This window comes from Pongo abelii, chromosome 6, assembly GCF_028885655.2.
Source record: "Pongo abelii isolate AG06213 chromosome 6, NHGRI_mPonAbe1-v2.0_pri, whole genome shotgun sequence".
Lineage (NCBI taxonomy): Eukaryota > Metazoa > Chordata > Mammalia > Primates > Hominidae > Pongo > Pongo abelii.
This window is the reverse complement of record NC_071991.2, coordinates 27,715,851-27,742,386: the sequence shown is the minus strand read 5'-3', so window position 1 is coordinate 27,742,386 and position 26,536 is coordinate 27,715,851. Positions and strand designations below refer to the sequence as shown.

The window sequence follows — 26,536 nt, the reverse complement described above, 5'->3', positions numbered from 1 at the left end:
GGCAGATGGTTAAAACGGCTTCATTTTGGAGAACTTTTACCACTTTCGGGAGGCTCTTGCTAGACACCTCCCCCTCACCCCTTGTCATTTCCATAATCTAGATAGATATATCTCTACTTTGGGCATGCATCCTACTTGACAAGATCCAAGACCACGCTGGCTGACCCACAGGAAACACTGATGATACCTTGCCCCAACAAAGCGGGGCAGTGCAGACTCATCCCAATTCAGCAGCTTCTCCTGGCTGACCCACAAAGGCCATTTAAGTCATCTCTTCCTGGTCTTGGACTTTCTGAGTGGGTCAGCTTCAGCTTTCTTAGACATGAGGTCCACGCCAGTCTTCACCTTCCAACCACAGGGAACAGACATTACAGGTGCCAGAGTGGTCCCCTTGAAGCTGGGTAACCAGGTAATTATTGTCTTAATTGGGACACTTGATGGTAAAAGGCAGTATCATCACTAATTCTGCCAGGAACTGTCATGGGAAACTGGGTGGGGAGAATTCTGACCATTCCACCTTGGCTCACCCCTTAATATGCACCCTTCTACCTCTTCCCTCAAAAGGGGGTTAGGAACTCACAACATGGTTTTCTGCTCTTTACCCAATCTCCTCACAGAAGTCACAAGTCCCTCTCAGATCTTTTTCTTTTTTTTTTCTTTTTGAGACAGAGTCTCATTCTGTTGCCCAGGCCAGAGTGCAGTGGTGTGATCTCAGCTCACTGCAACCTCCGCCTCCTGGGTTCAAGTGATTCTCCCACCTCAGCCTCCCGAGTAGCTGGGACTAGAAGTGCACACCATCATGCCTGGCTAATTCTTACATTTTTAGTAGAGACGGGTTTTCACCATGTTGGCCAAGTGCGTCTTGAACTCTTGACCTCAAATGATCCGCCTGCCTCTGCCTCCAAAAGTGCTGGGATTACAAGTGGGAGCCATCATGCCTGGACTCTCTCAGATCTTTCTTTTTTTTTCTTGAGACAGAGTCTCGCTCTGTTGCCCAGGGTGGAGTGCCGTGGCGTGATGTCGGCTCATTGCAAGCGCTGCCTCCCAGGTTCATGCCATTCTCCTGCCTCAGCCTCCCGAGTAGCTGGGACTATAGGTGCCTGCCACCACACTCGGCTAATTTTTTTTGTATTTTTAGTAGAGACGGGGTTTCACCGTGTTAGCCAGGATGGTCTCGATCTCCTCACCTCATGATCCGCCTGCCTCGGCCTCCCAAAGTGCTGGGATTACAGGCGTGAACCACTGTGCCCTGCCGTCAGATCTTTCTTATAGCCTTGCTCTGGCTGGCCAAGGAATGAGGTTCATGAGGCCATTTCCTATGCTCATGGAGATGTGGGTGAGGGTTCCTACACCTACTTTGATACGCAGGTATCTTCTGTCAACTCTCAGGGAGGAAGAGTCCCTTCTAACACACACATATATATGAGTAACTATGTGTATGTATTTATACATACATAGTTTTAATTTATTTTTAAACCAAAACAGGATAATGTATGTATTGCCTATGTAATTTTATTACTTAACAATATTCTTTCTAAATGAGTATATATATATATAGGTCTACTTCATCCTTTTTAAAGGGCATATCCTACTTTTAAAAAATCTTTTCTCCTGCTGTTAAATTTTAGGTTTCCAGTTTTCTTTGCTATTTCATACAATAATGCAATGAACATCCTTATACAAACATCTTATGGACCTAAGCTAGTATTTCAATATGACGGACAATATGCAATGCCAGGCCAGGCACGGTGGCTCACGCCTGTAATCCCAGCACTTTGGGAGGTCAAGGTGGGTGGATCGCGAGGTCAGGAGTTCAAGATCAGCCTGGCCAACATGGTGAAACCCTGTCTCTACTAAAAAAATACAGATTAGCTGGGCGTGGTGGTGCATGTCTGTAATCCCAGCTACTCGGGAGGCTGAGGCAGGAGAATCACTTGAACTCAGGAGGCAGAGGCTGCAGTGAGCCAAGATCGTGCCACTGCACTCCAGTCTAGGCAACAGAGCAAGACTCCGTCTCAGGAAAAAAAAAAAAAAAAAAAAAAAGGCAATGCTAGATCATAGGGTTTGCACACTACACATTTTGATAAATTCTGTCAAATTGTTCTCTTAAAAGGCTCTACCATGGCTGGGCACAGTGGCTTACACCTGTAATCCTAGCATTTTGGGAGGCCAAGGCAGGCAGACTGCTTGAGCCCAGGAGTTCAAGACCAACCTGGACAACAAAGCGAAATCCTGTCTATAAAAAATACAAAAAACATAGCCAGGTGTGGTGGCATGTGCTTGCCATCCTAGCTACTAGGGAGGCTGAGGTGAGAGGACCACCTGAGCCCAGGGAGGCTGGGGCTACAGTAAGCCATGATTGTGCCACTGTACCTAAGCCTGGGAGACCAAACACACATAAGGCTCTACCAAATGCACCTAACAGTGTGAAATGTAACTCATTTCACCCACACCATTCCCAATACAAGATGTGATAACATTTTGATTTTGCCAATTTGATGGGTGAAAAATGGTACCTCATCCATGCTTTAATTTTTATTTCTTTCATTATGTTTAGCTTGAGCATTTCCCCATATATTTATGGGCTGTTTTATTTCTTTTGTGAATATTTTGGTGGTACTGGGGATCTGTAGACCTGCTAAAATTGAACACGAAGTTTTGTGCGCAAGTACATACATATATTTTTCTGGAGCGAGAACCATAACTTTCATTAGATTTTCAAAGAGGTCCAAGATTCAAAAAAAGTTTAAGAGCCTCTGTTTTAAGGAGATCCTAACTAGTCTCTTTGCCAACAATCTTTCCTCCCATTTCATTATTCAGCATAATAAAACTAAATTATTCTTCCTAAGTCACTGATTTCATCATGTTCACCCACACAAAATCTGGTGGCCCCAACCCTTTTAAATTATCCTTAACAAAAAATTAGGCTCGGTATGGTGGCTCTTGCCTGTAATCCCAGCACTTTGGGAGGCCAAGGTGGGCAAATGCTTGAGCCCAGGAGCTCAAGACCAGCCTGGGCAACATGGCAAAACCCTGTCTCTACAAAAAGATGCAAAAATTATCTGGGTGTGGTGGTGCGCACCTATAGTCCCAGTTACTGGGGAGGATGAGGTGGGAGAATTGCTTGGGCCTGGGAGGCAGAGGTTGCCGTGAGCTGAGATTGTGCCACTGCACTTCAGCCTGGGTGACAAGAGCAAGACCCTGTCTCGCAAACAATGACAAAAACAAAACAAAACAAAACAAAAATTAGTTTATGCATGGCGAACAAGCTATTCCTACTCATTTAATACAGTACATTCAAATAAGTAAATTCAAGCATAAAATTATAGGAGGAGGCCGGGCGTGGCAGCTCACACCTGTAGTCCCAAGCACTTTGGGAGGCCGAGGTGGGTGGATCACCTGAGGTCAGGAGTTCGAGACCAGCCTGGCCAACATGGTGAAACCCCGTCTCTACTAAAAATACAAAAAATTAGCCAGGCGTGGTGGCACATGCCTGTAATCCCAGCTACTCGGGAGGCAGAGGCAGGAGAATCACTCGAACTCAGGAGGTGGAGGTTGCAGTGAGTCGAGATCGTGCCATTGCACTCCAGCCTGGGCAACAAGAGTGAAACTCTGTCACAAACAAACAAAAATTACAGGAGTAAAAGTAGGCCTTAAGACCTTATGTATGAAATTATTATTATTTTTGAGACAGGGTCTCGCTTTTTCACCCAGGATGGAGTGCAGTGGTGTGATCTCGGCTCATTGCAACCTCTGCCTCCTGGGTTTAAGTGATTCTCCTGCCTCAGCCTCCCAAGTAGCTGGGATCACAGGCGCCTGCCACCACGCCCAGCTAATTTTTTGTATTTTTAATAGAGATGGGGTTTCACCATGTTAGTCAGGCTAGTCTCGAACTCCTGACCTTGTGATTCGCCCTCCTCAACCTCCTGAAGTGCTGGGATTATAGGTGTGAGCCACCACGCCCAGTCAATACCAAAGTATTTTTAACCGACTCACATTTAGGTTGTAGCTTCTTATTACAAATAGCACAGCAAGAGTAGTTAGTTGCCCAAACATATATTAGATTTTTTTTTTTTTTTTTGAGACAGGGTCTTGCTTTGTCACCTAGGCTGGAGTGCAGTGGTGTGATCATAGCTCACATCAGCTTTGACCTCCTGGGCTCAAGTGATCCTTTTGCCCAGCCTCCAGAGTAGGTGGGACCACAGGCTCATGCCACGATACCCTGCTTTTTTTTTTTTTGGTAGAGACGAAGTCTCCCTACATTGCCTAGGCTGGTCTCAAACTCCTGAGCTTAGGTGATCCTTCCGCCTTGGCTTCCCAAAGTGCTGGAATTACAGGCGTAAGCCACCGCGCCTGGCCACAAATTTTTAAGAGAAAAAAAAAAGTCCGAGTCAAAAAGTTATGGAAAATAGATCAATAGATGTACAAAATATATACAAATGACTATGGTCTAAGATTAAATTACATGCGGAAAAATTAAAAGTATATGTGATTACAGTTATACCTGATTGAGAAGATTAATTTTAAACCAATGTATTATTTCAACCAAACTATCAACTGGAACACTTTCTTTTCAGCCAAAAGGCTTCTGTTTGCACGTGGACTTTGACTCCAGAGTGTTTGAAATGATTGGCTGGAGCTCTACAGACTGCCTCTCATGTCTCTTAGCACTGAATCTGCAGCCTGTGGACCTGGTTCCTGAACCCACAGGGAGGTATGGTCCTCTAGGCTCCTACTGCACGGGAGTCTGGAGTTCAAGGCATTCATTGCCTAAGCTCTAGCTTCCAGAACTTTAGTTTATCCCTGGAAATATGGCAGCTGGATCACCATGATCATGGCCACTTTTGCTGGTCTCCTTCCTTCCACATCTTGCCTCTGTGAGGGAAATGGAAAAACTGCAGCTGCCTGACACACTTGCTATCTACTGATACCAGGAGTGCCTGTGCATGCACCGTAGAGACACTGATCACTCACTGAGGATGGTCCCAAGGCATACTCACATCTTCAATCAAAGGGCAGCCCATCTACATCCTAGCACCAAATTGCAGATTGAGGCAAAGACTGCCTTGGGCTTTTAGGCGGCTTTGAGGAACAAACTGTATTCTATTTGCCCCAGCTCCTCAGCTAATCTACGTCCCCTATGTTAGGAGATATGATTATAACTGCTCTCAAAAGGAAGGTGGGCACTGAGGAGGATAAAGCCCCCATTAAGCCATGCATAAGGGAGCATGCAGAAATACCGGTCACTCATTATCCACTGTCTACTTCCTTCCTGGTTTGGCCTCACCTGGCTAGAGACCCAATCATTCACTGAAACCTCCAAGCCCTTCTTTGTACTTTCACCTAAGTCTGCTATCAGATCTCATGCTACCTATCTGTCTGCTGTCTGAGATTATAGACAAAGTGCTCTTTGGGAAGAAACTGTTTTCAGACATAGAAGCAGAGGAGCTTCCCTTGCCCACAGTGAGAATGACATGAAATCTAACTTGAGTACAAATCCCAAGTTAAGTGATTGTAAGACCTTGGGCATAGCTACAGACTAAGGCCCTCTGGCTTACGGCAGAGGTTCATCAGGCTTCCATTAATCTTGCCTGAGGGCTCTTTATAAAAAATAACAAAAAACTGGGGATTAGCACAGATTACTGTAGTCTCAGTGTCTCTACTATTTTTGCCCATTATCTGTCCCCACTGACTCTATATTCCCTGGACCCACTTTAGGGGTATGAGTCTTTAATAAAGTTAGATGTCTGGGGCACCTATGACCTCCTTTGTATCTAAGAATGGATACCTTCTAGACAGGCCTGTGGTCAGTATGAGCATGCTGTGATGCCACTGGGCAACCTGAAGAACATCTTGCAGCACCTCCGCACCAGGGCATGCCTTGCCAAGCAGATGTTTCCCCTGCTCAGGCTCATCCATGCCTTTTGAACTACATTGTTTAGGAAACAGGAAGGAAGGAAACAAGGAAGTAAGAAAGAAGGGAGAGAAGGAGAGAGGGAAAGATGGAGGGAGAGAAGGAGAGAGGGAAAGAAGGAGGGAGAGAAGGAGACAGGAAAAGGAGGGAGAGAATTAGGGAGAAAGGGAAGGGGGAAAACAATTTTTTTTGAAAAAATATTAATCCTTTCTACATGTAAAGCATCATCATATTTTCAGTTCTCTTTTATTAATTTAAAAATGTGTCACAATTTATAGTGGGTTATGACTTTAATTCAGTAGTTAATTCAAATTAGAAACAAACAGAATATGCTAAAAAAAAAGACAGAAAATGTCAGAGTTCATCAGACACAGTGATAACGATAAATATTGTTGGGTAACACTTCTGTTTCAATTTTTTTTTTTTTTTTCTTTGAGACAGTTTTGCTCTTGTTGCCCAGGCTGGAGAGCAATGACGTGATCTCAGCTCACCGCAACCTCCACCTCCCAGGTTCAAGCGATTCTCCTACCTCAGCCTCCCGAGTAACTGGGATTACAGGCACCCGCCACCATGCCTGGCTAATTTTTGTATTTTTAGTAGAGACAGCGTTTCATCAGGTTGGTCAGGCTGGTTTCAAACTCCTGACCTCAGGTGATCCACCCGCCTCGTCTCCCAAGTGCTGGGATTACAAGCATGCACCACTGCACCAGGCCTCAATTTCAATTTTATAGATTATACAGATCTTATGGATGGCAAGAAAAATGCATTTTTTAATGAGAGTGGCGGTTAACAATAATTTACAACTATTGCTTTGGCAAGGTTGACAAGTTTTTTTTCTGTAAAGGGCCAGATAGTAAATATTTTAAGTTTTGTGGGCCATATGGTCTCTGTTGCACTCAGCTCTGCTGTTGCAGGGTGAAAGAATCCACAGACAATGGTTTTTTGGTTTTCTTATTTTTGAGACAGTCTCTGTCGCCCAGGCTGGAGGGGAGTGGCACGATCTCGGCTTATTGCAACCTCCACCTCCCAGGCTCAAGTGATCCTCTTGGCTCAACACTCAGCCTCCCGAGTAGCTGGGACTACAGGTGTGCACCACCACACTCAGCTAATTTTTGTGTTTTGTGGCTATGTGTGTCGTCATGTTGCCCAAGATGGTCCTCAACTCCTGAGCTCAAGCAATCTTCCCGTCTCTTATGTAAAAGAATGAGTGTGGTTGTGTTCCCATAAAACTCTATTTACAAAAACATGTTACTCTAGACTACATTATTTTTCATCCAAAGAGCCTACAACACCAAACAAGGTATGTGGAAAGGAAGGCCTATGACTGGTCTAGGACATCTTTGTGCTGACTTCCAGTTCATCTGATCCCAGTAATGTACGAAAATGCTTTCCTCCTCATGGACCCAGTGGTGTATACTACCAAACTTTTCAACTTTTGCTAACATGGTAGGCAAGAAAATATAATTTGTGTAGCTTTAATTTGCATTTCTCTTATTATGACTGAGATTGAACATTTTTTCATATGTTAAATGTATCTGGATTCCTTTAAGAACTGTTCATAACCTGGGAGGCAGAGGTTGCAGTGAGCGGAGATCGTGTCACTGCACTCCAGCCTGGGCAACAGAACGAGACTCTGTTTCAAAAAAAAAAAAAGAACTGTTCATATTATTTTTATTGGGCTGTTGGCCACTTATTAATTTAGAGGAGCATTTTATAATATTCATGGATGATCAGCTCTTTTGACCTAAGTTGAAAATATTTTCCTCCATTGTTGTTTATCTTTTTACTTAGTTTATTATTTTACATCAAGCAGAATTATTATTTTATACAATGCAGAATTTTTGGATTTGTGTGTACTGAATATATGAATCTCCTCTTTAATGGCTTCTGGATTTTAAATTATAGTCAGAAAAAACTCCCCCATTTCAAGGTTATAAAAGATTTCTCCCATGTTTTCTTCCAGGTCTCTCTCTCTCCATTTTTTTTTTTTTTGAGTCTTGCTCTGTCACCCAGGCTGGAGTGCAGTGGTGCAGTCTCAATTCACTGCAACCTCCACCTTCCAGGCTCAAGCAGTTCTCATGCCTCAGCCTCCTGAGGAGCTGGGACTACAGGTGTGCGCCACTGCACCCAGCCTCTTCCAGATCTCTTATAGTTTCATGTTTTACGTGTAAAATCTGTTTCCTTTGGAGTTTATCTTGGCTCAAGGGGTAAGCTATAGATCCAATTTTGTCTCTCTCCAGATGGCTACCTACCATATATGAAGAGGTGCACATTTCAAAAGCACCAGTTGTCTCAACACTTTACTACAATGCCCACTTTTCACCTCCTAATTTGAAATGATGCCATTATTTAAAATAATGCCTTTATATTAAATGCCCACATGTATTTGGGTTTACTTCTGACTTGTCTATTCTGTTCAGTTGGTCTGACTTCATTAATGAAATTTTACTGTATATTTTAAATATCTAGTAGGAATAATCTCCCTTATTGATTTTCCTTTTCAGAATTTTCTTGATAATTTTTGTGCTTTGGATTTTCCATATGAACTTTAGATAAGCTTACCTAGCTTTCCCCTCAAACTCTTGTAGGCAGGTTTTTTATTTTTGAGACGGATTCACATTGTAGCCCAGGCTGGTGTGCAGTGGTGCAATCATAGCTCACTGCAGCCTCGACCTCCAGGGCTCAATCGATCCTCCTGCCTCAGCCTTTTGACTAGCTGGGACTACAGGCGTGTGTTACCACACCTGGCTAATTTTTTTTTTTGGTAGAAATGGGCTCTGAACCTGTTGCCCAGGCTGGTCTCAAACTCCTGGACTCAAGTAATCCACCTGCCTCAGTCTCCCACAGTGCTGGGATTATAGGTGTGAGCCCTGGCACCCGGCCCGCAGGCACTTTTTATGGAATTGTATTACATGTATAGTAGGGACATTGCCATCTTGGCATGTCTATTTATTCAGGTTTATTTTTGTGTCTGTCAGAAGTGTTTAAAGTTTCTCCTGTGAAGGTATTGCATATCTCTTGTTGAAGTTTATTCCTAGGTGTTTTATTTTTTTCAGTTCAGTTGCTATTACATGGGTGCTTCTCTTCCATCTTGTAATCCAACTGGTAGTTGTTTGTGCCTTCACCTTTGTTCCACCTTCAACAGTCTACTTACATGGCAATACATTCATATTCTGGACCTTGCCTGCTCCACGTAAGAAATCTCCAACTCGTTGTAACACTCTCCTGCCTTACTCACATTCTGCCTCTTTCTGACCTCTTCTACATCTCCATTTCTTTGACTCTCCTTTGGTCTTTTAGTTTTAAGTCCTCTTCAGGCCTCATTCTACTTCCTGTCACTTCCTAGACTTGTCAAATCACTTGAGTTAACTCTCATACAGTTTCACACAGTTTTCCTCCTTTAGTCCCTAAAATCTAACACCCTCAACCCCTGTCCTATAAACCCTTTCCAGTGTTAAATATAACAGGAGGAAGAGCATACTCATGCAAATTAGAAACCACAGCTGTATGGGGCAGAGTCTCAAGGGGGCCCTCATCGCTGCTCAGTGCTGCCTCTGCTCGTCTTTGGTCAGCTTCCACTGACTCTTGTAAGCTTCAGCAAATGTACCATGAGTCCTCTACCTGCCTTCCCAATTCCCTTACGCTCAACAGAGGACACTGCTTCCTAATTTGCCAAGAAAACAGAAGTCATGATGTGTGAACTCCCCCAAATCTTCCATTGACATATTTACTGACATATACAGTCACCCTAATGTCCTTCCCTCTAATCCCACTCCCATCTCTTCTAGAACCTTGCTCCATCTCTTGTAGCTTTTTTTTTTTTTTGAGACAGAGTCTCGCTCTGTCACCCAGGCTAGAGTGCAGTGGTGCAATCTTGGCTCACTGCAACCTCTGTCTCTGGGGTTCAAGCGATTCTCGTGCCTCAGCTTCCTGAGTAGCGGGGATTACAGGTGCGCGCCACCAAGCCCAGCTAATTTTTGTATTTGTAGTAGAGACGGGGTTTTACCATGTTGGCCAGGCTGGTCCTGAACTCCTGACCTCAAGTGATCCGTCCATCTCAGCCTCCCAAAGTGCTGGGATTATAGGCGTGAGCACCCAGCTGTATCTATTTTTTCACTTGTCCTCTCTACTGGTTCCTTCCCTTCAGCATTATAAACAAGTAAAATCGTTCTGCTTAGAACAATTCTTTTGTTTTTTTCAGACAAGTTCTCACTCTACTGCCCAGGCTGGAATGCAGTGGTGCCATCGTAACTCACTGCAGCCTCGACCACCTAGGCTCAAGTGATCCTCCCAACTCAGCCTCCCAAGTAGCAGAGACTACAGGCTCATACCTCCACATCCAGCTAACTTTTAATTTTTTTTGTAGAGATGGGGGTCTCACTATGTTGCCCAGGCTGGTCTTGAACTCCTGGGCTCAAGGGATCCTTCCACGGTCTCCGAAAGTGCTAGGCGTAAGCCACTGAGCCTGGCCTAGAACAATCCTGTTTTGACACTACCTTTTATTCTGGCTGCTAATATCCTCTTTATTATTTCCCCTTCCCACTCCTCACTCTAGCTAGCTGCTGTTTCTTTTTTTTTTTGTTTGAGACGGAGTCTAACTCTGTCACCCAGGCTGGAGTGCAGTGGCACAGTCTCGGCTCACTGCAACCTCTGCCTCCCAGGTTCAAGTGATTCTCCAGCCTCAGCCTGCCACGTAGCTGTGATTACAGGCGCCCACCACCACGCCTGGCTAAGTTTTGTATTTTTAGTAGAGATGGGGTTTCACCATGTTGGTGAACCCCAGGCTGGTCTCAAACGCCTGACCTCATGATCCATCTGCTTTGGCTTCCCAAAGTGCTGGGATTATAGGCATGAGCCATGAGCCACTGTGCCCGGCCCTCACTCTAGCTGCTTATAAGAATATTACACACTTGCTAGCTCTAATTTTTTCTTTTTAAACCTCCCTGTTGTTCATGCAACAATGTACAAACTGACTGTTCTTCTAATCATCCCCCTGTCACTTCTCTCAATAATATAATCGCCAATCTTCTTGCTGCTAAATCTACTGGGTATTTTCCAGGTCTCAGCTTAGCTTAAGAAAGATTTTGGATAAATAAGGACCAGCAAATGTCAATAACAATGAGGCATGCAGTACCCTAGCGGGCGTGCAGAATTAGACTGCATAAGCTCTATCATTCTCTTAGCCTCCTGACAAACAGAAATGTTTTACTACATCCTCTCAGGGGAACCCCTGATTCTGTCTCACAGGATATTGAAGAAATGCAAGCAGTCACCTTAGGGAAGACGGTTAGGCTGCCTGTCCTTGATAAGAGATGTGAAAAAAACCACTTGCTCAAGCTTATATGTGAACCAAGAGCCTTGGGCATCCACATATAGATGCACAATGAAATTTGGAAGTTTTCTTTTTATTTTTATGGAGACAGAGTCTTGCTCTATTGCCCAGGCTGGAGTGCAGTGGCACAATCTTGGCTCACTGCAACCTCTGCCTCCCAGATTCAAATGATTTTCCTGCCTCTGCCTCCCGAGTAGCTGGGATTCCAGGCACCCGCCACCACGCCTGGCTAATTTTTGTATTTTTAGTAGAGATGGGGTTTCACCATGTTGGCCAGGCTTGAACTCCTGATCTCAAGTGATCATCCGCCTTGGCCTCCCAAAGTGCTGGGATTACAGCCACGAGCCACTGCGCCCGGCCAAAATCTGGAAGTTTTCCTAAATTAGCAATTATTTTTTCGAGTTGGGGGTCTGTGTAAAGGGACACAATAGGAGATAGTGTGGGTCCTACAGATGGCAGCATATGTGCCTGTGGGAAGGAATAGCTCTGCTCTCTGCTGTAGGTCCCCGCCCTGGAAATTTACCTGAAAAGGGAGTTCTCTAATTTGTTCCTTTAGTTTCCTACTCCCCAGGTTTGGGGATGTGGAAGGCTGTAGAAATATGTCCCAGCGTTGTCAGGGAAGGTGCCCGGGCTTCTTGACAAAATGTCTTAATTACCAGCTCTATTCATGGAATGTGAGCACTGGTTAGGTGAAAATTCTGGTTCAGTGAGGCTAAGAGATCTCAGTGAGGCTGAAACAGGAACAAGGTTTTCTTTTCTTTTCTTTTCTTTTTTGAGATGGAGTCTTGCTCTGTTGCCAGGCTGGAGTGCAGTGGCGCGATCTCGGCTCACTGCAACTTCTGCCTCCCGGGTTCAAGCGATTATCTTGCTTCAGCCTCCCAGGTAGCTAGGACTACAGGCGCATGTCACCACGCCCGGCTAAGTTTTGTATTTTTAGTAGAGACGGGGTTTCACCATGTTGGCCAGGATGGTCTCGATCTCTTGACCTCGTGATCCGCCCGCCTCAGCCTCCCAAAGTGTTGGGATTACAGGCGTGAGCCACCGTGCCCAGCCAGGAACAAGGTTTTCTACCTAAGATCACTTAGAGCATTAAAAGCAAGAAGGATAGCCAAGTCAAAGTCAACTTGAAAAAGCCGAAGAGTTTGAATGACAGAAAACCAAGTCCAAATGATGAAGCCAGGTACCAGAGCAAAGAGCCAGAGTGGGAACTCACAAGAGATGGGGTAGGTTCGCCTGGTGTCATGGACCAGAGTAGAAACTACCTAACTCAGCATCTGGTGTACAGTCAGCAGTCCACTCCTTGTTAAAACAGCCAAGCAGAACATCGTAGGTGGTATGCCAGCAACAGGAAACTAAGGTGGTTGGGACTTTTTTTTTTTTTGGTCAAGAAATCCCGTATTTAAGGGAATGCTTTAAAGAAGAGAGTATAAAGCCAACAGATCCAGGTTTTGAAATATTTAAGTAAAATGACAGCATGACACTAATAAACAAAAATATAATCTAAATTGTTTTTTTATTTTTGAGATGGAGTCTCGCTCCGTTACCCAGGCTGGAGTGCAGTGGCGCGATCTTGACTCACTGCAACCTCCGCTCCCAGGTTTAAGCAATTCTCCTGCCTCAGCCTCCCAAGTAGCTGGGCATACAGGCGACTGCCACCACGCCTGGCTAATTTTTTGTATTTTTAGTAGAGACTGGGTTTCACCATGTTGGCCAGGCTGGTCTCGTACTCCTGACCTCAGGTGATCCATCTGCCTCTGCCTCCCAAAGTGCTAGGATTATAGGCGTCAGCCACCATGCCCAGCCATAATCAATTCTGACACGAGAATGTGGGTGAAATACTGGGACTAGAAATGGAGAAATGGGAAAATGATACAGAAGGACTACTTAAAAGCACTTTACTGCAGAGTGGAATAGCCAGTCCATAGGGATACATATTTTTAGGAGAATAAGGAGAAAGAAAATGCAGGAAAGGGGCAGAGGGAGATACAGAGAGAGGCTGGAAGAGACAAGAATCGTGTGCATCACAAGCCAGGGTGGAAGAACATTTCAAGAAGGGAAAGTCAACACAATCCTAACTGGCTTTGTAGCCACTGGATTTAACTGGAAGGAAATTAGTGGTAATCTCCAAGAAAAAAATATTAGTAGTAGAGGTAGGAATCGGGGTCATATCACAAAGGAGAGCAAGAGAATTAGAAATTAGGCTGTGGGTTGTAGACAAGTGTCAAGAGTTTGATGATAAAAGGAAAAAGAAAAGATGAAAAATAGATTAAAATGACAGAAGATTTTTGATATGGAAAAGAAAGCTTTTTAAAAAATTTCTTCTCTGATCACCTCTCACGGAAAAGAAAGATTTAAAGAATACTGATAAGGGATGTGTAAATAAAAAATACGAAGAAAGTGCTGTGTGGATATCTGCAATATCGAGATATTTATGGGTGTTTAAATGGATACCTTCAAAATAACCTTTGTTTTGTGTGCATTTTTAAAACAATAAGTGTATATTATCTGTTCAATGAGAAAAAATAAGACAGCCATTTCAACTTCAGAAAAGTATAAAATATGAACTGTTTTTTTTCAAAAGGCTTAGTATTCCTTAAATCCCAGAGGGAGATTTTTGGAACACTCCACTGAGTGGTTCAGAAGTGGCTGTTTTCCCTCATTAAGTAGCAGTGCCCAAGAGTGTGCACTTACCCAGATGAGTGTCCAGCAGGCTGTCTCTTTCTATCACCCATTCTTCCTCTAGCTCCAACTGCGCGATTACCTCTGGCTTATAAAGCTGATACCCTATTGATGGGAGTAACATACATCTTAGGAGTTTGTACTGGGAACAAAATTCTCAGACACATTCCCAACCTTTTCAATCTTTAGAGCCTCTGGAGGGGAGACTTCAGAGGCAGCAAAATAAAGCTACCTATCTCAAACTCAATCAAGGTGTTCCGTCGGAGGAGAAAGAGCAGAAAACAAAGGTCTCTGACTCCAAAACTGATTAGCATTCTTCTGTCCCAGCCCAAACTATATTCACAAAAGCTTTGGAGGCTTCCACTAGTTCAGGAAATAAACCCATGTGAATGGCTTCCAGTTTCACAGGGATGCCATCCTCACCCAGTGCAACTAGATTCCTGTAGTTCTCCAGCATCACGTCTCGATAGAGGTTCTTCTGGGCAGGGTACAGCTGGTCCCACTCCTCTCTGGTGAAGTCCACGGCCACATCCTGAAACGTCAGTGATTCCTGAAACATCAAGCACATCCCTGCTCAGGCAAAAACGGTTCTTACAGGGACCCTCAGGGGAGGGAGTGAAAGCGTAGCACCAGGTTATCTAAGCCATTGTGCTAATAGTCTTCAGGACTCTGAGTTGTTCAGGTCAAACTTTTCTTTTAAAAAAATTAGCACCTTTCTACCATCTTTCAAGACAAAAACATACATGAAATAATTTCTGCATTTAAGTGTTTACAATTTGCTGCAGGGGAAAAATGACTCTCACTTCATCCAAATGATTAAAAACTACAAGGACACCTCAGAGATATTGTGGATTCAGTTCAGACACCACAATATAATATTGCAATAAAGTGAGTCACATGAATTTGTTGGTTTCCCAGTGCCTATAAAAGTTAAATTTACTCTGTATTTGGTCTATTAAGTGTGTAATGGCATTACATCTAAATAAATAATATGCATACCTTAATTTAAAACATTCAATTGCTAAAAAATGGTAATGATCATCTGAGCCTTCAGCAAGTTGTAATCTTTTTGCTAGTGGAGGGTCTTGCCTTGATGCTGATGGCTGCTGACTGATCAGGGAGGTGGTTGCTGAAGGTTGGGGTGGCTGTGGCAACTTCTTTTTTTTTTTTTTTTTTTTTTTTGAGACAGCGTCTCACTCTGTTGCCCAGGCTGGAGTGCAGTGCCACAATCTTGGCTCACTGCAACCTCTGCCTCCCAGGTTCAAGCAATTCTCCTGCCTCAGCCTCCCGAGTAGCTGGGACTACAGGTGTGCACCACTACACCCAGCTATATATTTTTGGTAAAGACGGGGTTTCACCATGTTGGTTGACCAGGATGGTCTCAATCTCTTGACCTTGTGATCTGCCCGCCTCAGCCTCCCGAAGTGCTGGGATTACAGGCGTAAGCCACTGCGCCCAGCCAAGGCAACTTCTTAATATAAGACAGCAATAAGGCCGGGCGTGGTGGCTCACGCCTGTAATCCCAACACTTTGGGAGGCCGAGGTGGGCAGATCACTTGAGGTCAGGAGTTTGAGACCAGCCTGGCCAACATGGTGAAACCCCGTCTCTACTGAAAATACAAAAAAATAGCCAGGCATGGTGGCACGTGCCTGTAATCCCAGCTACTCGGGAGCCTGAGGCAGAAGAATTGCTTGAACCCGGGAGGTGGAGGTTTTTAACGAGCCGAGATTGCACCACTGCACTTCAGCCTGGGCGACACAGCGAGACTCTGTCTCAAACAAACAAACAAAGAAAAGACAGCAATAAAGTTTGCTGCACTGAATCTTCATTTTACGGAAGAGTTCTCTGTAGCATGTGATGCTGTTTTATAGCATTTTTACCGCAGTAGAACTTCTTCCACAATTGGAGTCAGTCTTTTCAAATCCTGCTGCTGCTTTATCTAATAAGTTTATGGAATATTCTAAATCCGCTGTTGTCATTTCCACAGTATTCAAAGCATCTTCACCAGGAACTGATTCCATCTCAAGAAACCACTTTTTTTGCTCATCCATAAGCAGCAATTCCACCACATCTTCAGGCTGCACTTCGAATTCTAATTCTCTTGCTATTTCCACCATGCCTGCAGTTTGTTCCTCCACAGAAATCTTGAAAGCCTCAGTCATTCATGACGGTTGGAATCAACTTCTTCCAAACCCTTGTTAATGTTGATATTTGACCTCCTCTCCCGAACCACAAATGTTCTTAATGGCATCAGAATGGTGAATTTTTTCCAGGAGGCTTTCTTTTTTTTTTTTTTGAGACAGAGTCTCGCTTTGTCACCCAGGCTGGAGTGCAGTGGCGAGATCTCGGCTCACTGCAAGCTCCGCCTCCTGGGTTCACGCCATTCTCCTGCCTCAGCCTCCCGAGTAGCTGGGACTACAGGCACCTGCCACCACGCCCGGCTAATTTTTTGTATTTTTAGTAGAGACGGGGTTTCACTGTGTTCACCAGGATGGTCTCGATCTCCTGACCTTGTTATCCGCCCGCCTTGGCCTCCCAAAGTGCTGGGATTACAGGCATGAGCCACCGTGCCCGGCTCCAGGAGGCTTTCAATTTACATTGGCCAGATCCATCAGAGGAATCACTATTTACGGCAGCTAGAGCCTTATGAAATGCATGTCTTAAATAATAAGACTTGAAAGTCAAAATTACTCCTTGATCCGTGGGCTGCAGAATGGTTGTTGTGTTAGTGGGCACGAAAACAGCATTAGTCTTCTTGTACATCTCCATCAGATCTCCTGGGTAACCAGGTGCATTGTCAATGAGCAGTAATTTTTAAAGGGATTTTTTTTTTTTTTCCTGAGCAGTGGTTCTTAACAGTGGGTTTAAAATATTCAGTAAACCATGCTGTAAACAGATGTGCTGTCATGCAGGCTTTGTTGATCCATTTCTAGCGCACAGGCAAAGTAGACTTAGCATAATTCTTAAGGAACCTAGGATTTTTAGAATAATATGAACATTGGCTCCAGCTTAAAGTCACCACGTGCATTATCCCTTAACAAAAGAAGTCAGCCTGTCTTTTGAAGCCATGCATTGACTTCTCCTTCTAGCTATTAAAGTCCTAGATTGGGCTGGGCATGATGGCTCACGCCTGTAATCCCAGCACTTTGGGAGGCACAGGCAAGAGGATCACTTGAGGTCAGGAGTTCGAGACCAGCCTGGCCAACATGGTGAAATCCCGTCTCTACTAATAAATAAAAATAAATGAATAAATAAATAAATAAAGTCCTAGATGGCATCTTCTTCCAATATAAGGCTGTTTCATCTGCACTGAAAATCTGTTGTTTAGTACAGCCACCTTCATCAGTGATCCTAGCTAGGTCTTCTGGATAACTTGCCGCAGCTACTATATCAGCACTTGCTGCTTCACTTAGCACTTTTATGTTATCGAGATAGCTTCTTTCCTTAAACCTCTTATAGCTTCCAACTTTTCTTCTGCAGCTTCCTCACCTCTTTCAGCCTTCAGAGAATTGAAGAGAGGTAGGGCCTTGCTCTGGATTAGGCTTTGGCTTAAGGGAATGTTGTGGCTGGTTTGATCTTCTAACCAATCCATTAAAACTTTCTCCATATCTGCAACACAGCTGTTTTGCTTTCTTATCATTCATGTGTTCACTGGAGTAGCAATTTTAATTTTCTTCAACAGCTTTTCCTTTGTACACATGACTTGGCTGTTTGGCCCAAGAGGCCAATCTTTTGGCCTATTTCAAATGCATTCGACATGCTCTTCTCATTAATCTTAATCAGTTTCAGCTTTTGATTGTCATTCCAACAATGTTCAAAGCATCTTCACCAGGAGTAGATTCCATCTCAAGAAACCACTTTCTTTGCTCATCCATGAGTGGCAAAAAATCCCTGGTTCCTTTTAGTGAAGAATGCGACTCTTCCTTTCACTTGAATGCTCAGAGGCCATTGTAGGGTTATTACTTGGCCTAATTTCAATATTGCTGTGTCTCAGTGAATAGGGAAGCTGGGGGAGAGGGAGATGGAAGAACAGCCGGATGGTGGAGCAGTCAGAACACACAACATTTATCAATTAAGGTTGCTGTTTTACATGAGTGCTGTTCATAACATGTATACCCTTGTAACAAACTTGCACGTTCTGTACACATACCCCAGAACTTGAAGTATAATTAAAAAATAATAATAATACACTTGAGGAGGCAGAGAGTAGGAGAGAACACACAGAAGGATCTTCTGGGATACTGGTAATGTTCTGTTTCTTGATCCGGATGAAGACTGCACGAATGAATTCATTTGGTGATAACTGAGCTTTTAACATTTATAGTATGTGTGTTTTTGTATGTTCCTTTACTTCAATAAAAAGTGTAAAAAATTAAAAAAAAATTAGCCAGGTGTGGTGGCACACTCCTGTAGTCCCAGCTACTCGGAAGGCTGGGGCAGGAGAATTGCTTGAACCCGGGAGGTGGAGGTTGCAGTGAGCCAAGATCGTGCCACTGCACTCTAGCTTAGGCGACAGAGCAAGACTCCATCTCAAAAAAAAAAAAAAAAAAAGAACCAAACTGGAGTGTTTACCAATTTATAATCCAGCTACACTATAATACAAATGCCACACCCATAAATCTCTTTGAGATCAGCCATTCTCCCCTTTGGGTTCCCTGTGAGACTGCAGTGGCACATCACCTTAACCATTCTTAGAAACCTTGCATTTAAGAGAGGACAGGTCCTCTGAGGCATTGCCCTGGATCCTTCTGAAGTTGTTACACAGCATATTATAGTCCACCCTGGGCTAGATCTTTGGTGTGAATCCCTTTCTGAATTTGGTTATTATTTGCTGCTTATGTGAATGAGAAAGTTTTCTTTTCAAACTCAGAACTTCATTGTTCACTTATATTTAACATTTCTTCATTTAGTTTATCTTTTTCCCTCACATTTTACTTTAGGCAGCCAGAAACTGCCAGTTGGCACTTTCAATCTTCTACTTGAGAATCTCTTTAGTAGATCGTTGAGTTCATTAAGTATATTCTCTATTTTCCTTTTTTTTTTTCTTTCTTTTGAGGCAGAGTTTCTCTCTGTCACCCAGGCTGGAGTGCAGTGGTGCAATCTGGGCTCACTGCAACCTCTGCCTCCCGGGTTCAGGTGATTCTCCTGTCTCAGCCTCCCGAGTACCTGGGATTACAGGTGCAAACCACCATGCCCTGGCTAATTTTTGTATTTTTAGTAGAGACGATGTTTCACCTTGTTGGCCAGGCTAGTCTCAAACTCCTGACCTCAAGTGAGGCCTTGGCCTTCCAAAGTGCTGGGATTACAGGCGTGAGCCACCATGCCTGGCCTCTATTTTCCTTGTTACTGAAGGTAACAATGTTATCCAACATTTCTTCTTCAAGGGTCCTCTATCCTCCAGCTTCTAATAACATTCTCCTTACTACCCTTTGAGTTTTGACAAAGGCCCTTTAGTTTTCCATTAACTCTCCTTGAGGCCCTTTATTATTTCACTCGTTTTCTATCTTATTCCCAGTGCTCAGTTCCAAAGTCAGTGCCCTATGGTTTAAGTTTCTGTTTTTGCAACACTCCACTTTCAGGTACTAAAATCCCTAACAATTATCTTGCTGCATAACAAACCATCCCAAAACTTGGGGGATTAAAATAGCAAGTATCATTTACTTTGCCCATAAATCTGCAATTTGGGCAGGACTAGGTGGGAAGGTTTGACTGGGGATTGGAGGATTCACTTTCAAGATGGCTTACTCACAAGGCTGGCAAATTGGTGCTGGCTTTCAGCTGGGAGCTCGGCTAGGGCTGTGGGCCTTGGCTCCTCTCCATGTGGGCTTCTCCATGGGCTGTCTGGGTTTCCTCCTGACAAGGTGGCCGGGTTTAGAGTAAGCATCCCAACAGAATGAGGTAGAAGTCTTACTGCCATTTATGATCTGCCTTGAAAGTCACAAAGCTTTGCATCCTCCAGTCATAGCCTTGCCGAGATCCAATGGCGAGCACACAGACCTCCACATCTATAATGGGATGAGTGTCAAAGTCACTTGCAAAGAAAGCATTTGGGATGGGAGGTATTTTGGCCATTTTTCTGAAAATGCAATCTGTCACATTCACACCAGCAATGTAAGAGTGTCTGTTTCCCCACAGCTTTGCCAACAGAATATGTTATACTTGTGGAAAATATCAAACTCATGGCAAATATCAAGCTTGTTGATAAAATATCCAGCTTTCTCTGGTTTTAATACAAATTTCCTCGTTTTCAGTACAGATGAACACTTTTCCTGTGTTTAAGATCCATTTGAACTTTATTTGCTGCGAACTGTCTTTTTAAAAATTTTTTTCTTTTTTTTTTTTTTGAGACAGGGTCTCACTCTGTCACCCAGGCTGGAGTGCAGCGGTGCAAACATGGCTCACTGCAATCTTCACCTTCTGGGCTCAAGTGATCCTCTGACCTCAGCCTACTGTGTAGCTGGGACTACAGGTGCACACCACCACTAGTCCCCCAGCTAATTTTTGTATCTTTGGTAGAGATGAAGTTTCACCATGTTGGTCAGACTTGTCTCAAACTCCTGACCTCAAGTGATCAGCCCGCCTCGGCCTCCCAAAGTGCTAGGATTACAGGCATGAGCCACTGTCCCTGGCCTTTTGTACCTTTTTCTGTTGGACTCCTAATCTCTTGCTGATTTAGAGAAGTATTTTATATATTAGAAAGATGAGACCACTGTAATTCGAGTGGCAAAATATTTTTTTCAACTTGACATGTCTTTTTACTTTGCTTATAGTTTTTTTTTTTTTTTTTTCTCCATGCAGATGCTTTTTGTTTTTTGTTTTTTTTTTTTTGAGGCGGAGTCTTGCTCTGTCGCCCAGGCTGGAGTGCAGTGGCGCAATCTCGGCTCACTGCAAGCTCCGCCTCCCAGGTTCACGCCATCCTCCTGCCTCAGCCTCCCAAGAAGCTGGGACTACAGGCACCCGCCACCACACCTGGCTAATTTTTTGTATTTTTAGTAGAGATGGGGTTTCACCGTGTTAGCCAGGATGGTCTCAATCTCCTGACCTTGTGATCCACCCGCCTCAGCCTCCCAAAGTGCTGGGATTACAGGTGTGAGCCACTGCGCCCGGCCGCTTTTGGTGTTTTTAATGAGTTGAACCCATCAATCATTGTGATTAGAAAGTTTTTCTTTGGTGAAAGTTATAAAGGAATTCTCCCATTTTTTTCTTGCATAACTTTTTGTGGTTTCATTTTTCATATTTAAATATTTGATCCATTTGAAGACTATTCTGATGTAAAGTATGAGGTACAGATCCAACTTTATCTTTTTCCAGATGGTTTCCCAGAAATCCCAACATCAATTATTGAACAAAGCAGCTTTTTATCACTGGTTTGAGATGTTACCTTTATCATATGCTAAATTCCCCATGTGTTTAAAGAATGGTTATTCAGTGCTTCCTATATATATGCCAGGCATGGTGCTTGGGATGTACCAGTGAATAAGAAACAAAAACTCCCTGCCTTTATGAAGCTTATATTCTAGAAAAGAAAGTAGACAACAAACAGCATAACTGGGTAAATTATATAGTATGTCAGAAGATAAAAGTAGGGTAAGGGTTCGAGAATATGGGTGTGGGGCAGTTACAAATTTAAATAGCGTGGTCAGGAAAGATGGCACTGGAGAGGTGACATTTGAGAAAGAAGCTTGACAGGTTAACAGTGCAAAGGCCCCAGGGCCATGTTTAAGGAAGAAGAATGAGGCCAGGATGGCTAGAATGGAATACGGGGAAGAAAAGTAAATGATGAACTTTGACAGGTAATAGGCCAGATTCTATAGGACTGTTTAGGCCATCTTAAGGACTTTGGGTTTTACTCTGAGTGAAATGGGAGCCATGCACTTTGAGCAGAGGAATGACATGATCTGATTTACCATTACCAATAGTGCCATTTCCTGGGTTCCACTCTTTGAAGTCATCTTTTTTCTTCCTTTGCTTTTACCCCTTAGCTAATCTCTGCTGTTTCCAAAAGAAAGCACTCAAATCTCCCTCCTTTCCTCCAATGACTAGTTTTACGCTATTTTCTATCACTGAGAATGCTACAGTAGCTTAACTGGTTTTTCTCCTTTCAACTTCGGCCTCTCACAAATTCAGTTAGTATATAGCACCAGGATGATTTTTAATGTAGAATTGGATTACTTATTTTGTTATCTTTCTGCTTAAATTCCCCCAAAGGCTTTCCACTGCACTCACAGTAAAAGTCAGACCTATTTTCATGGCCACAGGCTTTGTGTATTTAAGACCTGCTCACTTCTCCAAGCTCACTTCAAGTCATTCTTTCCCTCCTTCCACACCAACCACAGTGGTCTTCTTTTAATTTCTCAAATATACCCATGATTTTTGCAGATGATTTTTAGCACATGTCCAAAATGCTCTTTTCCACTTACTTTTCGTAGGTTCTACTTATCTTTTCTTTCTCATCTTAAATTTCATTTCCCCACAGTTTCTCCCTGATTCCCTAATGTGTATTCATAGCACCCTGTGTTCATTTTGTTTAAAAAACATCTCTTTTGCAATTTATTAGTATAGTTGCTAAATGTCTTTCAAGAAGCTCCTTGGGTTTGGGATCATGTCTATTTTTCTCAGTGATGTCTAGCTGATAAAAAGCATAATTTTTGTCACATATGAAATGACCAATAGACCATAAGAAGAAAAAAGGAAAAGAAAAAAAATTTGTCACATACTAGCTGCTCAAAAAATATTTATTGAGGGAATGAATCATCTTCCTTCTAAACATAATAAATGGTTCCAGAAAATTAAAACTAACTCCTTGGGCTAGAATGTGAAAAAGCAGACATGCCACTTAGTTCTAGATGTCTTTCTATTCCTGTCTTTGGAGAGTCTTACAGTTAATTAAGATTAAACCAAATGGGCCAGGTGCGGTGGCTCACGCCTATAAGCCTAATACTTTGGGAGGCTGAGGGGGGCGGACCAGCCTGGCCAACATGGCGAAACCCCGTCTCTACTAAAGATACAAAAATTAGCTGGGCGTGGTGGCACATGCCTGTAGTCCCAGCTACTTGGGAGACTGAGGCAGGAGAATCACTTGAACCCGGGAGGCGGAGGTTGCAGTGAGCCAAGATTGTGCCACTGCACTCCAGCCTGGGTGACACAGTAAGTCTCTGTCTCAAAAAATAAATAAATAAATAAATAAAAATAAACCAAATGAATCTATCCCTTGAAACCCAAAGACCCCAAAGCACTAATATACACCAAATAAAAGCTCAGCTCTAGCTGACAGTCTCCTTATTGTCCCTGCTCTTGCTCAAGTTTTATTTCCTGTCTGCAATGGTCCCCCGTTTTCTCTAATCTCCAAACCCTACCTGCTGATATCAGCACAAATTCAAACTCTGCCTTTTTCATGAAGTCTTCCCTCATCCCTACAGTCTCAATCAGACTTCTCCCTTCTCCCAGCACCTGTTGTATTTGTTGTCTTTTGCATTCACAGCAGCATCCAACATTACGCATTTCTGAATATTAGTTGTGTGATGTGGGTTTTAACAAGCTCCCCATGCTGCGTGTGGTGGCTCACACCTGCAATCCCTGGGAGGATGGCTTGAGCCCAGGAGTTTGAGAACAGCTTGGGCAACACAGTGAAACCTTGTCTCTACAAAAAACAAAAAACAAACCAAAAAAATCCCCTTCAATGAGTTTATTGGCTACATAAGGACAATGATTATCACATATACTTGGAATGATAGAAATCCTATCTGAAGCAATTGAGACCAGTATCTGATGTGTTAAGCAAAAAAGATGGCTAAACTAGCGATCCATAAAAGAGATTTTAAATATTTTATTTTAATTTAAAACATATAAATGTGCATTCATTTTCTCATCTTTGGAAATAAAGCTAAGCCTGTTTTTTGTTTGTTTGTTTGTTTTTTTGAGATGGAGTCTCGCTCTGTTGCCCAGGCTGGAGTGCAGTGGCATAATCTCGGCTTACTGCAACCTCTGCCTACCAGGTTCAAGTCGTTCTCCTGCCTTAGCCTCCCGAGTAGCTGGGACTACAGGCACCCACCACCACGCCTGGCTAATTTTTGTATTTTTAGTAGAGACGGGGTTTCACCATATTAGTCAAGCTGGTCTTGGAACTCCTGACCTTGTGATCTGCCCACCTCAGCCTCCCAAAGTGCTGGGATTACAGGCATGAGCCCCTGCACAGCCCGCTAAGCCTTTTCTATGAGTGATTTTAAAGACTGGGTGCTCATACCTATAATGCAACAGTTTCTGTTTCATGAAGCAGTTTCACAAGTCAGTTACACAAGCAACTGACACGTGGCAAATAATATTTGTGGAGGAATCCTGAGAGTTTTATAATTTTTCTTCAGTGATGTAGTATTGCTAACACCTAATTTGATAGCAATTTTTAAAAAGTGACAGCATTTATCAACTCCTTCCAAAGCATTCGACTAGTTTTCATACAAACAACTCTTGTTGCACTCATACTCATCAGTTTACATAATACCGAATCAGATTATAGAATCATAACAGACTTAGGCCAGGTGTGGTGGCTCACACCTGTAATCCCAGCCCTTTGGGAAGCTGAGGTGAGTGCATCACAAGGACAGGAGATCGAGACCATCCTGGCTAACTCAGTGAAAGCTCATCTCTACTAAAAATACAAAAAATTAGCCGGGCGTGGTGGTGGGCACCTGTAGTCTCAGCTACTCAGGAGGCTGAGGCAGGAGAATAACTTGAACCCAGGAGGTGGAGGTTGCAGTGAACCAAGATCGCGCCACTGCACTCCAGCCTGGGCAACAGAGCGAGACTTCGTCTCAAAAAAAAAAAAAAAAAAGGAATCATAACGGACTTAAACAGGTTTTGGAAGAGATACAACAGAAGATGCTTGGGAAACATTAATTTGTGATAGATGTTACCCTCAGGCATTCTTATTAATCCCATTAGCTCCAAGCAGTCCTAGGGCCTGGGCATCAGTCACTGTGTTTACACAGAGAATGCAAGCATTGTTTAAATTTTAGTGAGCTATTTAAGGATGATTAAAAGACAGTCCATTGTTTTCTTTTGTTTTCTTCACAGCATCCAGCACAGGCATGAATTCATGAAATTGAGTCTGGTGAAAACGCTGGAAGGAGTGAAGAGCTAGAAAGAGCTACATAGGTGAATGGAAAACATGCTGTGGAGAGTATCATCTGTCACATGAATCTCCTGGGCTCTGGATCTTTGGGACTCAGCACTTCTGAGAAGTGAAAAAGTAAAAGTGCCCACATTCTGAGAACACTGGCATTTCAGAGGAGAGGAAAACTGAACTTACCTGAGATCTCACCATCTGTGAGCCATCATTCATTTCTTTCTCCTCCATGTTCCCCTCCTGAGAAAAAACAGCATTCTGAGAAGCCATAACTAGGAAAAAGAGAAGCACCTTGTTAATATATGACACGAAGGCTGAATTTAAATCCTGGAGATTCTGCTTTGTGTAGGTATGGCAGACAGTACTGAGAAGCCCTCTAAGACATAAGCCTAAAGGCTGTGACGTCTCTACTCCTCTATGACATTCGGGAATTCAATGCAGAACTGTCTCTTCGGGGGTGCAATTCCCCTTGTTGTGGCATAGGGGAGCTCAGGGGCTTTCAGCCCTGGCTAAATACTGATGGCAATTTAAAAAGAAGCCAGTGTTTAGCCCCTACACTCAGAGATCTGGATTTAATTGATCTGGGGTGGGTCTGAGCAACAGCATTTTAAATTGTAAAGTCTCCAAGTGACTCTAAGTGTAGATGAGAACTACTGGGATAAGGCGATGGAGAGCACATGGGTGAGGGCCCATTCTTACTCTTTATCCCCACAAGGAATGAATTCACCCCAAAGTGAATACTCCAGAGATCTGCCTCTCCTCTCTCCTAAGGTGATCCTTCCAATATGCAAAGGAGACGTCACTATTCTCATTTTTCCGAGTGTTTACCTTCCTTTTTGAGTCTCTCGATTCAGTCTTCTACTGGGATTACACCTCTCTGCAATTCTTATGTTGCAACGTCGCCAAAGCTCTGCTATCTTCTACATTAAAGTCAGGAGATGCACCAGGACCAGCAGCTTCAGGAGCTGGGGCTGCTCTTGAAAGTTGATGTCCAGTACTTTATGGGCAATAGCCACTCCCTGGTATTAAAGGAGCCCCATCTCTGATTAGAGCCTCAGGAGCCAATGGATAGCCACAAGAATAATTTCTGCTTCCAGAGGCGGCCACTCTCAGAATCTTGCCTTGTTTATGCCGAGCTGAGATGTAGGGGCTCTTGAAGGTTGGTATTACCTTTTTTTTCCTCCCTAAAAGCATCACTTCTTCATGTACAGACTTCACTATGGTATTCAAGATCCTTAAATCCTGGCAAGGATCTTGTAAGATAGAATTTTAGGTTGAAGACCTGTAATGAGATGCACTAGGGTCAGCAGAAGAAATCCAGCAGTCTCAGCCACCTAGGGGCTTACAGAGTCTGTAAGGAGACATACAAACTATTCTTCACACAGACAGAGCACAGTAAGGTGTGGCATTCTTGAATCAAAAAGCACTTTTAGAATTTCTCAGATTCACACATTACAAAAGGCAGAGGTGTACATGTGTCAATAACAA

At 43.4% G+C, this 26,536-nt stretch overlaps 1 protein-coding gene and 1 pseudogene across 1 annotated transcript in view; both read right to left on the bottom strand.

The window, feature by feature from the left end:
- The window catches only part of ZNF713 (zinc finger protein 713), a 47,678-nt gene that overhangs the window by 3,863 nt on the left and 17,279 nt on the right, over positions 1-26,536 (bottom strand). The window contains exons 2-4 of the mRNA XM_054560538.1: positions 25,232-25,288; positions 14,349-14,475; positions 13,938-14,030 (exon numbers count right to left, since the gene is read on the bottom strand). Coding sequence (XP_054416513.1) covers positions 13,938-14,030; positions 14,349-14,475; positions 25,232-25,279 — 268 coding nt within the window. The 5' untranslated portion in view covers positions 25,280-25,288. The remainder of the gene's footprint in view (positions 1-13,937; positions 14,031-14,348; positions 14,476-25,231; positions 25,289-26,536) is intronic.
- Positions 15,544-23,337, bottom strand: LOC134761699 (tigger transposable element-derived protein 1-like; annotated as a pseudogene).